The sequence below is a fragment of the Pelodiscus sinensis genome, chromosome 1 (genome assembly GCF_052426305.1).
Source record: "Pelodiscus sinensis isolate ZL-2025 chromosome 1, ASM5242630v1, whole genome shotgun sequence".
Lineage (NCBI taxonomy): Eukaryota > Metazoa > Chordata > Testudines > Trionychidae > Pelodiscus > Pelodiscus sinensis.
In genome coordinates, this window is record NC_143052.1 from 358,810,701 (window position 1) to 358,823,580 (window position 12,880).

General features: G+C 47.4%; 1 protein-coding gene across 1 annotated transcript; it reads left to right on the top strand.

The window, feature by feature from the left end:
* Positions 1-6,719: 6,719 nt before the first annotated feature.
* LOC102457186 (olfactory receptor 52M1-like) lies at positions 6,720-7,667 on the top strand. Its single transcript, XM_006117169.3, has one exon. The coding sequence runs from the start codon at positions 6,720-6,722 to the stop codon at positions 7,665-7,667; it is 948 nt and encodes a 315-aa protein (XP_006117231.2).
* The last annotated feature ends 5,213 nt before the right edge of the window (positions 7,668-12,880 follow it).

Here is a 12,880-nt window from a genome sequence, read left to right on the forward strand (position 1 = left end):
GGGGTCCCCAGCTGGCGGAGGGGGGAGGTGGAAGGGGTCCCCAGCTGGCGGAGGAGGGAGGTGGAAGGGGTCCCCAGCTGGCAGAGAGAGGAGGTGGAAGGGGTCCCTGGCTGGAGGAGGGGGGAGGTGGAAGGGGGCCCTGTCTGGCGGAGGGGGGAGGTGGAAGGGTTCCCTGGCTGGAGGAGGGGGGAGGTGGAAGAGGGCCCTGTCTGGCAGAGGGGGGAGGTGGAAGGGGTCCCTGGCTGGAGGAGGGGGAGAGGGAAGGGGTCCCTGTCTGGCGGAGGGGGGAGGTGGAAGGGTTCCCTGGCTGGAGGAGGGGGGAGGTGGAAGGGGTCCCTGTCTGGCGGAGGGGGGAGGTGGAAGGGGTCCCTGTCTGGAGGAGGGGGAGGGGGAAGGGGTCCCTGGCTGGAGGAGGGGGAGGGGGAAGGGGTCCCTGGCTGGAGGAGGGGGGAGGTGGAAGAGGGCCCTGTCTGGCGGAGGGGGGAGGTGGAAGGGGTCCCTGGCTGGAGGAGGGGGAGGGGGAAGGGGTCCCTGTCTGGCGGAGGGGGGAGGTGGAAGGGTTCCCTGGCTGGAGGAGGGGGGAGGTGGAAGGGGTCCCTGTCTGGCGGAGGGGGGAGGTGGAAGGGGTCCCTGTCTGGCGGAGGGGGGAGGTGGAAGGGTTCCCTGGCTGGAGGAGGGGGGAGGTGGAAGAGGGCCCTGTCTGGCGGAGGGGGGAGGTGGAAGGGGTCCCTGGCTGGAGGAGGGGGAGGGGGAAGGGGTCCCTGGCTGGAGGAGGGGGAGGGGGAAGGGGTCCCTGTCTGGCGGAGGGGGGAGGTGGAAGGGTTCCCTGGCTGGAGGAGGGGGGAGGTGGAAGAGGGCCCTGTCTGGCAGAGGGGGGAGGTGGAAGGGGTCCCTGGCTGGAGGAGGGGGAGGGGGAAGGGGTCCCTGTCTGGCGGAGGGGGGAGGTGGAAGGGTTCCCTGGCTGGAGGAGGGGGGAGGTGGAAGGGGTCCCTGTCTGGCGGAGGGGGGAGGTGGAAGGGGTCCCTGGCTGGCAGAGAGAGGAGGTGGAAGGGGAACTTAAAATAACAGAGGCTGCCAGATCGATTAGCAGAACATGGAACCTGTGGAAGAGCCATTCAAGTGCTAACGAAGCCATTGAACAGGCATTTGCCAACCCCAGGGACATAAAGTCAGTTTCCGAACGTACTGTCTATGTTCACACTACATCCCTCTTTCGAAAGAGGGATGTAAATTAGACTGAATGAAATTGCAAATGAAGCCTGGATTTGAATTTCCACACTTCATTTGCATAATGGTGGCTGCGCAATCTTTCAAAAAAGAGTATTTCGAAAGTAAAACCGCTGTCCAGACGCGGTTCTTTCGAGCCCTCCCCCCCCTTTTTTTAAAGATCCTGTACTCCTGGACCTTCTCCAATTTCGCCACATCTTTCTTGAAATGTGGCAGCCAGAACTGGACACAATACTCCAACTGAGGCCTAACCAGCGCAGAGTAGAGCGGAAGAATGACTTCTCGTGTCTGGGTCACCACACACCTGTTAATGCCTCCCAGAATCATGTTTGCTTTCTTTGCAACAGCATCACACTGCTGACTCATATTTAGCTTGTGGTCCACTATGACCCCTAGATCCCTTTCTGCCGTGCTCCTTCCCAGACAGTCGCTTCCCATTCTGTGTGTGTGAAATGGATTGTTCCTTCCTTAGTGGAGCACTTTGCATTTGTGCTTATTGAAGTTCATCCTGTTTACCTCAAACATTTTCTCCAATTTGCCCAGATCATTTTGAATTATGACCCTATCCTGCAAAGCACTTGCAACCGCTTCCCACTTCATATCATGTGCAACCTTCATAAGTGTTCTCTCTATGCCATCATCTACATCATTGATGAAGATATTGAATAGAACCAGTCCCAAAACAGATCCCCATGGAACCCCACTTGTTATCCCTTTCCAGCATGACTCTGAAGCATTAATAACTACTCTCTGAGAACAGTTATCCAGCCAGTTATGCACCCACCTTATAGAAGCCCCATCTAAGTTGTATTTGCCCAGTTTATTGATAAGGTCATGCAAGACCATATCAAACGCCTTACTAAAGTGTAAGGATACCACGTCCACCGCTTCTCCCTTATCCAGAGAGCTTGTTGTCCTATCAGAGTAAGCTATCAGATTGGTTTGACATGATTTGTTCTTTACAAATCCATGCTGGCTCTTGCCTATCACCTTATTGTCTTCCATGTGTTTGCAGATGAATTCCTTAATTACCTGCTCCATTATCTTCCCTGGCACAGAAGTTAAACTGACCGCTCTGTAGTTTCCTGGGTTGTTCTCATTTCCCTTTTTATCTAGATTTGCCCTTTTCCAGTGTTCTGGAATCTCTCCCAACTTCCATGATTTTCCAAAGATGACAGCTAAAGGCTCAGATACCTCCTCTATCAGCTCCTTGAGTATTCTAGGATGCATTTCATCAGGCCCTGGTGACTTGCAGACATCTCACTTTTCTAAGTGATTTTTAACTTGTTCTTTTTTTATTTCATCTTCTAAACCTACCCCCTTCCCACGAGCATTCACTATGTTAGACATCCCTTCATCATCAGACTTCTCGGTGAAGACCAAAACAAAGTCATTAAGAGTCTCTGTCATTTTCAAGTTTCCTGTTATTATTTTTCCCTCCTCTCTGAGCAATGGGCCTATCCTGTCCTTGGTGCTCCTCTTGCTTCTAATTCATTTATAGAAAGTTGACAGGACCTTCCTTTAAAACTTGCTTTGGAAATATTTCATTGGTGTGTTACTAAAGATTATAAACTCACAGGTCTAAAGAATTGCCTCTCCCCCCATCGAACTAGCTACCATCGGGTATAGAGGCACCAGTGTCATCATGCTGCGTAGGGCCCATAATTCCTAAGCTGAGGCCTGCCTCTGTGGATACTGCTTGTGAGTTGTCTCTACTGGACTTGAAAATAACAATAACTCTAAGAAGAGAAAAGAGTAACCTGGCTATGGTACCTGTGGTTCTGGGAGCTGTGTGGCTCATGTCCATTCTCCTACCCACTGCTACTCTCAGTTGGGGTAACTGGAAAGAAGAAACTGAGAGGCCAGAGGGCCAGTGGTGTGACATATGCTGATACGTGTTCACCTCATAACAAAGGGGGTCACAGCCAAAGGTACTGGATACTGCCAAGGCAAAATCCCTGATAACTTACACACGTAGGGTGCAATCAACACGAGCATCTTATCTTGAAGAGTAAGAAATATGACAGATTGATGTTGGATTTTTATGGCAGGAAAGTGGAACTCCTGGGTTCTGTCATGGATCAATCATTCTCTGTGGACCGTGGCCAAGTCATGTGCCCTTGTGCCTCAGTTGATCTCTTTGTATACTCGGGCTATGTTCATAGAATCTTTCTCCTGCTAGGGCTCTGTGGATGCTTCAAGGAGAGGTGCTGCACAATACGATGGAAACAACGGGTGATAATTATTGACTTCTGGTCAACAGCAACCGCCCCGTGTGCCGGCAGAAAGTGTTCATGGCTCCCCACAGTCATCTATCTACAGATCAGTCTGTTTACTATCTAGCCACCCACCATGGGCATTCACAAGGAAGCAGATGCGGTGGAGACCTTGGCATTATCCCTCATTTTCCTAATAATCAACTCTAATGATTGAATAGTCACAAAAACCCAGAGCAGCCAATCCCTCGCTTATTCAGCTGAGACGAAGAGCTCTCCTTTCCCTTTGGGAATGCCCCTTCACCGCTGTTTATTCCTAACGCTGGATAATGAGCACACAAGCACTGAGAGGCTGGTCTCTTTACATTCAGACATTGAACACACCCCTCTGGGATCACACAGAGCCTTGCTACAAAAAGTGCCACCCCTGTGTCACCTCCCACTGTGAGATGCTGCCGCAGGTGCTGGAGGGAGAGAAGTGAAGCTGATACCTATGGAAGACACGTCCATCTCAGCATTCCCAGGTACCCGTCTCTTGCTGAGGAGCTCCCCTGCGTGACAAACCAAGGGCTACATCGGCGTGATGGGTTAGCCAGTAAGTCTGGGGTCCTTTCTGCTCTCCTCAGCTATTAGACATCCCGGGGCTCTTGCCACAGGTGATAAGATTTGTCAAGGATCACAAACCTAAACCTCACTCTTTTCTTTGCACCAACTCCTGCCCCTGCTGGGCTGCGTTTCAGGGGCTAAGTGGATCGTTCCAGATGATGGGTGTTATTAGATGTGCAATGCAAGAGCAATTTTTGAGGCGGTGGTACATAATATGCTGAGACCCCTCCCTCGCTGAGGGACAACTCCCCTTGAAGTAAGACCAGAAAAAAGACCACAGGAGCCAGCTTTGTGGTAATGCCCAGAGACGGTCACCTCCTCCCCCTGCATTTCAGGGCTCCGGCCGTTCATGCTTTTAACCTGCTTGGGAGCATGGCGGTTCTAAGGCCCTCGCTGGATCATTTGTAAGACGTTTTCAGCATGGGCAAGACGTCTGCTCTCCCAGATTCAATCCCCAGGGTGTCAGAACGGCCATGTCGGAGCATCCAGAATCTGTTCAGCCGGAAGCAGACACCCCGTGAGAGACAGCTGGGTGCAAACAGTTCTGCAGTTGGGCAAACGGATCAGCAATTACATGCCAGGACTCACGATTGCCGGGGTCACACAGCATTAACCTAATGTGACACCACCAGCACTGTCCACAGTAGCCACTCCCGTTGGGAATCCCTCTCCACTGAGCTCTTTCCTCCCGCAATGTCCGTGGCAAGGCAGCGCCCAGGCCACAGATGGGTTCTGTGGACAGGTGTTTTTTAAATCAATTTTACACGTTCAGACTCTAGTGTAAGTGAATGTTCCCTGGGCACGTGCTATGAGACAGGGCAAATATAAACGTGATTTGCTTTTTCTAACAATAAATTCAGAGAGTTTACAGTGACTATTAGACCACCCCATCAGATCTCCTGTATAACACGTGCCAGTGCATTTCTCCTCGTTACCCCTCTATTGAGCCCACCCACTTGTGTGTGACTAAGACCTGGTCAACACTGGGATTTTACTGCACAGATTCATAGAGCCTAGACTAAGGAGAACACAAAGGCCATCTCGTGTAACACCCTGCCAAGATGCACAATTTGCTGTGTCTGTACCAGCCAGGAGAGGTGACTATTCATCCTTCTTTGGAAACCCTTCCCAGGCATCTCTTCTTTTGTCCCCCTGTTCTTAGAGTTCACATTTCTCCTGAGAATTCTTCTAACTTTGCAATGCTGTTGTTCAAGTCTACTAACTGTGGTCATGCTCTTTGAGATAAAAAAGAACTCGTTTTCTCGATCGCTGTTGTTTTACACCAACTTTTTAAGTATCTGCAGAAGTGTAAAGTGTCTCCTCAATGTCCTTGTTTCCAAATTCAGCGTCTCAGCTCTTTTTTCTGCTCCTAGTCTTTGTATTGCACCCCTTGGATCGTCTTTGCCTCTGGATCATTTCCAGAACCCTTGCCACCTTCCTAGGAATAGGTGAGCCAAAGTGGGCACGGTTCTCCAGCTGAGACCTAAGCTGTGCCGAGCAGAGGACTGTTACCCCCTCCTATGACTTGCACTCTGTGCCTCTGTTAATCACACCCCAAACTGCATTGGCTTTTCCTTCAGTAGCAAAAAAAATCCAAAGAGAGATGTAGTTGTGTCAGTCTAAACACAGTGCAGACAGCATGAGGTCCACACAGAATTCTTCCAGCCACCTCGCCAATGACTCTCAGTGAAGTGGATTACTGACTCTACCACTGGTGTAAGTGGTGCCTATGTTCAAGCACCACTGCAATGCCACTGTAGTGTTTTATTTGTAGACAAGCTCTTAAGGAGACACTACAGACATGCAACCAGGCTGGGACGGCAGACACACGGAATTAGAGAATCGACCAAGCCCATTTTCAATGGATTCCAATGGTTGATCTGCATCAGGGCTAAACAGTTGTTCCTTATTTCCACCTGGAATTTGTCTGGATTCAATTTCCAGCTTAGCCTTGCCACACTAGATGAGAGCATATTAGTATCCATAGTTTCCCCCCCATAAATGCATCTGCTTGAGCATCTTTTTGATAAGATCAATAGACGGATCTCTTCAAATGTCTCTCTCTGGCATCGTCTCTACCCCTTTCCTTGTCTAGGTTTTCCACGCTATTGCGAATGAACAGGTGTTCCATGGAGCTGCTCTCAGGGATGCCCAGATCTTTTCTCCAAAGTCCGTTCTAGTCGGGAGGTTTTTAAAAAGGGTTTCCTCCTCCACTGTGATTTTAAGCAACAGAGTGAACAGAGAACCCTCTCCTGCATGGCTGTCTAACCTGGGTCACAAGGCATTAAGAAACAAGGAGGGATACACAATAGCCACATGCAACTTTCCTGATGGTGTTTATGAATGTTTCCCACATAAGAACACAAAGGAGTTATTGGTTAAAGGAGCTCTGTCAAATAGGGAATTAGTAGGGTCAGATTTTCATAATTACTTTTTTCTAAATAATGAAAATGTCATTTTCTGTGTGTTAAGAATAACCAATCGGCTTGCCTCATGAGAACAGCCAATAAGCGGTGCACGTACTAACTCCAACTAACATCGTCTCTCCATCCAGGTGTTTGTACTCTGACCATCTCCCTAGATGTTGGGCACATAAAGAAGTCAGTGGCATGTACTGAACATTCCGGAAGCATTGTTCTCCCTCAGGGTTGGACATCTTCTCCCGACTCCATGTCAGATTCCAACAGAACCGACTTTATCAACCCCTCCATCTTCATCCTGCTGGGAATTCCTGGCCTGGAGGCAGCCCACGTCTGGATCTCCATCCCCTTCTGCACCATGTACGCCATTGCCATCTTGGGGAACGTCACCATTCTATTTGTTGTGAAGACAGATCCAAGCCTCCATGAGCCCATGTACTATTTCCTCTGCATGCTGGCCGTCACCGACCTGGTCCTGTCTACATCTACCCTGCCCAAAATGCTGAGCATCTTCTGGTTCAATTCCAGGGAGATCAGTTTCAGTGCCTGCCTCACCCAGATGTTCTTCATTGACTGCTACTCAATGATGGAGTCTGGGATCTTCGTGGCCATGGCGTTGGATCGCTACGTGGCCATTTGTGTTCCACTGAGACATTCCTCCATCCTGACAAACGCTGCAGTGTCCAAGATTGGTCTAGCCATGATGCTTCGTGGCAACATTCTCATAATGCCCTGTCCCTTCCTTGCAAGTCAGTGGTCATATTGCAGAACCAACATTATCCCCCATACATACTGCGAGCACATGGCTGTGGTTGAGTTGGCTTGCACTGACATCACCATCAGTAATTACTACGGCCTTTCTGTGTTGCTCTGTGTCCATGGTCTAGATGTTATTTTTATTGCCATTTCCTATACCCAGATCCTTAGGGCTATTTTCAGCCTCCCCACAAAGGACGCCCGGCTCAAGACTTTTGGGACTTGCAGCTCCCACCTCTGCGCCATCCTAACATTTTATGTCCCAATGATCTTTACCTCCCTCATACACCGGTTTGGCCACAGGGTGGCTCTGCCTTTCCACATTCTCATTGCCAACATTTACCTCTTGGTGCCCCCCATGCTAAACCCCATCATCTATGGGGTGAGGACCAACCAAATCCGGAACAGGATCCTCTGGCTCTTTACTCATAAAAGAACTTAAAGTTTTCTCGTCTGGGACCAAGCTAGAGAAAGAGGTAAACACGGGGGTGGCAAAATCTGCAGATGATACTAAACTTCTCAATAGCAATAGAAACGTAGCCGTGTTAGTCTGGTGTAGCTGAAACAAAATACAGGACTATGTAGCACTTTAAAGACTAACAAGATGGTTTATTAGGTGATGAGCTTTCGTGGGCCAGACCCACTTCCTCAGACCCACTTCCACTTACCCATTACAAAGATAGCTTCCCCAATTATCACCTCTAATACCATTAGCTCACAAACATTTACCTTCCCCCCGCATCTCCCTTCTGTTCTGAAATTTGATTTGTCCTTTTCATATCTGTTCATCATTTTTTTAATTGTATCCTTTGGTATATATGGTTGTGACTATTTTCTTCCACTATTTGATCTGAGGAAGTGGGTCTGGCCCACGAAAGCTCATCACCTAATAAACCATCTTGTTAGTCTTTAAAGTGCTGCATAGTCCTGTCTTTTGTTTAAACTTCTCAAGACAGATAAGACCAAATCAGAGTGTCAAGAGCTCACAAAACTAGGTGATTGGGCAACAAAACGGCAAATGAATTTCAATATTGATAAATGTGAGGTTATGAACATTGGGAAAATAATCCCAAGTATACGTACAAAATCTATACATACAAAATGATGGAGATTAATCATAGAATCATAGAACCATGGGGCTGGAAGACACCTCAGTAGGTCGTCAAGTCCAGCCCCCTGCTCTAGGCAGGACCAATCCCAACTAAAATGAGCTATTACTGCTCAAGAGTGACATCTTGGTGCCACTTCAGATAGTTCTCTGAAAACATCCATTCAATGTGCAGCAGGAGTCAAAAATGCAAACAGAATGTTAGGAATCTGTAAGAAAGGGGTACATAATGAGTCAAAGAATATCTTATTGCCTCTACATAAATCCATGGTACGCCCATATTTTGTATACTGTGTACAGATGGGGTCACCTCATCTCAAAAAAGGTATCTTGGCATTGGAAAAGATTCAGAAAAAGGCAACAAAAACGATTAGGACTTTGGAACAGATGCCATATGAAGAGAGATTAAAATGATTGGGACTTTTCAATTTAGAAAAGAGGAGACTAAGGAGAGAGGTCTGTAACATTATGTCAGATCTGGAGATAACATAGGAACTAGGGGTCACCAAATGAAATTGATAACAGGTTTAAAAACAAAGTAAAGGAAGATTTTCTTTACACAGTGCACAGTCGGCCTGTGGAACTCCTTGCTAGCGGATTCTGTGAAGACTTTGACTTTAACAGGGCTCAAAAATAGTTAGACCAATTCATGCCCAGAAAATGAATACCCGCGCCGAGAAATGGACTGGACCTTTAAAATATGGATATGTGAGTAGAAAGGAAATGTTTTTAGGTAGCAGTGAGCAGGTTACTTCCTTTGTTTTGTTGTTTGGTTAAACTCCTCTGTGTTGAATCCATACTCTCCCCACTTCACACTATACTGTAAGTAAAGCTGAATCCTAGGGAAGCAATTCTCTGTCTTTAAATTGTTCTTTTCTCAGTTGCTTTATAGCACCTAGCAACCCTAGTATGCTTTACAAATTCCATCTTTTTGTTTTGTTAATAAAAGCACCTTTTGGAGGCTATGATCTGATTCTTATGTCCTGGAAGGTAATAAGAGGTGTGTGTATGCATTCTGCAGGCCGAGGGTTCAGCTCTGCTGTCCAGCTGGAAACCTCACAAGCAAAACCACTCAGACACCCCAGCTTTCCCTGGGCCACAATCAGACTCAGACCACACATACTGGTGAGAGGCTATAAAACCCAATCTCAGTTCCCATTTTGATTCTGGGAGAGGACAGTGTGGCTACGTCTACACTGGCATGATTTTCCGAAAATGCTTGTAATGGAAAACTTTTCCGTTAAAAGCATTTCCGGAAAAAGCACATCTAGATTGGCAGGATGCTTTTCTGCCATTTTCGTGATCAGGGCTTTTTTGCTGAAAACAGTACTATGCTGTCTACACTGGCCCTTTTGCGCAAAAGTCTTTCGGAAAAAGACTTTTGCCCGAACGGGAGCAGCATAGTATTTCCGGAAAAGCACTGATGATTTCACATGAGATCGTCAGTGCTTTTCCGGAAATTCAAGTGGCCATTGTAGACAGCTGGCAAGTTTTTCCGCAAAATCTTCTGATTTTGCGGAAAAACTTGTCAGTCTAGACACAGCCTGTGTGTCTCTGATTCTGTCTCAGGTTCGGAGGAAAGGCTGCGCAGCTAACAGAACGGCTGCACGGAGAATCTCTGTGGGATGCAGGAAGATGGCAGGCAATGTCCCATCTCTAGACACTGTAGACACTGGTAATCTCTCAGAGGGCTTCACACCTGGTTCCATGTAGAAGCAGAAATGGGTGCTGGAGGGATGAGAGATGTGTAAGTCTAACAGGCCAGAGAAAATGGAGCCTGTCTGTTTGAGACAGACACCAAACTGGAGAATTCTGCTGAAAGCAGAGGAAAAGATTAGTGTCTGTGATGATACTTGTACCTGACTGACTGGGGGAGGAAGACTTCATGGTCATTGTGAGTAGTGGGGACATGCCGTAACAGCCCTTTATCTCTGTTAGGCAAGGCACTTCAGTATTTGAGCCCACAGGGGAAGTGGAGGGCAGGAGGGGAGGAAAAAACTTGCTTGTGCAAAGGAAAACTGCAATTTAACCCTGAAATGTCAGAACTTCCAATGGTGCTGAGCCAAAGTTGTGGCCTTACAAAAGGAGCTGGAAATGTACAATTGCAATAGATTTGTTCTTATTGCTCGTGTTAACTTCTGTAATCAATGGGCTGCTGATGCCAAGATCTATAAAGATATAGGCTGTGTCTACACTGGCATGAATTTCTGGAACTGCTTAAAACGGAATACTATTCCGCTTTCAGTTTTTCCGGAAAAGGAGCATCTACATTGGCAGACTGCTTTTCCGGAAAAGCCCTTTTTCTGGAAAAGCGCGTCTACATTGGCCACGGACGCTTTTCTGGAAAAGAGCCCCAATCGCCATTTTCGCGATCGGGGCTTTTTTCCGGAAAAGACTACTGAGCTGTCTACACTGGCCCTTTTCCGGAACAGTGTTCCGGTATAAGGACTTATGCCTGAGCGGGAGCAGAATAGTTTTTCCAGAATAGCGGCTGATTTTGTACAGTAGAGCATCGTTGCTTTTCCGGAAATTCAAGGGCCAGTATGATGTGTAAAAGGGAAGTCAAATCCCCCGGAGCCATTGATTCCCCTATGAGGGGCACGTACAATATACATACATTGCTAATGCTTAGATATATTTGCTATTTGTATAGGAGTAAGACATGACAAAGGTCAAGGCCTGTCACAGGTAATAACTTATAATAAGGAGACGAGGGGAAGTGAAACCAGTCTTCTGTTAAGTACAGATATGGATAGATTCCACATCCTTTAAACTTGTGACCGGCTCAAGCAGGAAAGGAAAAAGGGAAGTATGGCTTGCCCATTGTTCAGCAAGTAGGCACTGTATTTAACCTCATTTGGAAAATTAACCTGACCTATAGGAATGCTAAATGTCAAAGATGAAGTAACCTATCATGTTAAGGCACCTAAACCAGGAAAGATGTGAACCCTATAAAAACCCCTGCCTATGAGATGTTGGTCGTCGGCTCTGATCTGAACATTGAGTTCCTTAGCCGTACCTTGGTTGCAACCAATAAACTTGAGTTGGACCCAGCCTGAAAGTGTGACTCTCTTCTTGGGGTAAATCAGACTAGCCTCCAAGGGGACGAAACCTTGCAATTTATGCAACAAGTATAGACAGTTCGCAGCTTATTCCGGAAAAGCGGCTGATTTTCCGGAATAAGTGGCCCAGTGTAGACACAGCCATACAGTGTGCATGCTCTTCTGGAAAAACTGGAGCACGTTAAGAAATGTACCAAAGGACACACTGGGTATGTCTAGACTGCATCCCTCTGTCGGCACTGCAAATGAGGCAGAGATTTAAATATCCCGTGCTTAATTTGCATAAAAATGGCCGCCACGTTTTGCCGACTCAGCACTTTGTTAGCAAAAAGCAGCAGTCTAGAGGGGGATCTGTAGAGAAAGAAAGCCTTTTTCGACAGATCCTGTAAATCTCCTTGCAGGAGGCATAAGGGATCTGTTGAAAAAGGCTTTCTTTCTCGACAGATCCCCCTCTAAACTGTTGCTTTTTGCCGACAAAGTGCTGAGTCGGCAAAACGCGGAGGCCATTTTTATGTAAATTAGGCACGGGATATTTAAATCCCTGCCTCATTTGCAATGTTGACCTGCCTAATCTGCATCCCTCTGCCGACAGGGGGATACAGTCTAGACATACCCACTGTATGTGAAAAAGCCTTGATACTCGTATTTCCCTGTTGATGCCTATAACTAGTTTTGAAACTTGTCACAAGAGAAAGGGAAGTCCAGAACTGGTATTCTGTGTGGAAAAGGGAAACGGCGGCATGCCGACATTTGGTTTTCATGTCTTCGTACCAAGATACCTACACTACGGAAATTAACTCAATGTTAACTGGATTCCAGACAGTTGCTAGAGCTGACATGGATAAGTTTACTATTTTCTTTAGCTCTGGGAAAGGTCACATGACACATGACATGCGGTAATGGTGCAAAAGCAGACCCAATCTGCTACGGTTCTTACCAAATTTTACCTTGAGTTTATAAACAAGTGCGAGGATATTGATGGCTCTAGGATAAACCTTGCAATGATGAAGCCTGTTTTAGGTGAGCCTGGTTTCCATAAACCATTCATATTGGACTAGAACCTGTAATAACATAGAGCCAAACTGCGGAGGGCCTGTGCTCACTAGCCCTGCTTCATGGCCAATGGCTCTCGGAGCGGCCAATACACCTGAGAGTTGTGTCTGTAATAAATGCAGGCCAGCCAGTGCGTTGGGGCTACTTGCACGTGAAACACGGACAGGTCACTCGATCATGTGACCAGCTCTAGTTTGTGAGACACCAGGGCTACGTCTGGACTGGCATGATTTTCCGCAAATGCCGCTAACGGAAAAGTATTTCTGTTAAAAGCATTTTCGGAAAAGAGCGTCTAGATTGGCATGGATGCTTTTCTGCAAAAGCACTTTTTGCGGAAAAGCGTCCGTGCCAATCTAGACGTGGTTTTGCACAAGAAAGCCCCGATCGCCATTTTCGCCATCGGGGCTTTTTTGCGCAAAACAATACTGCGTT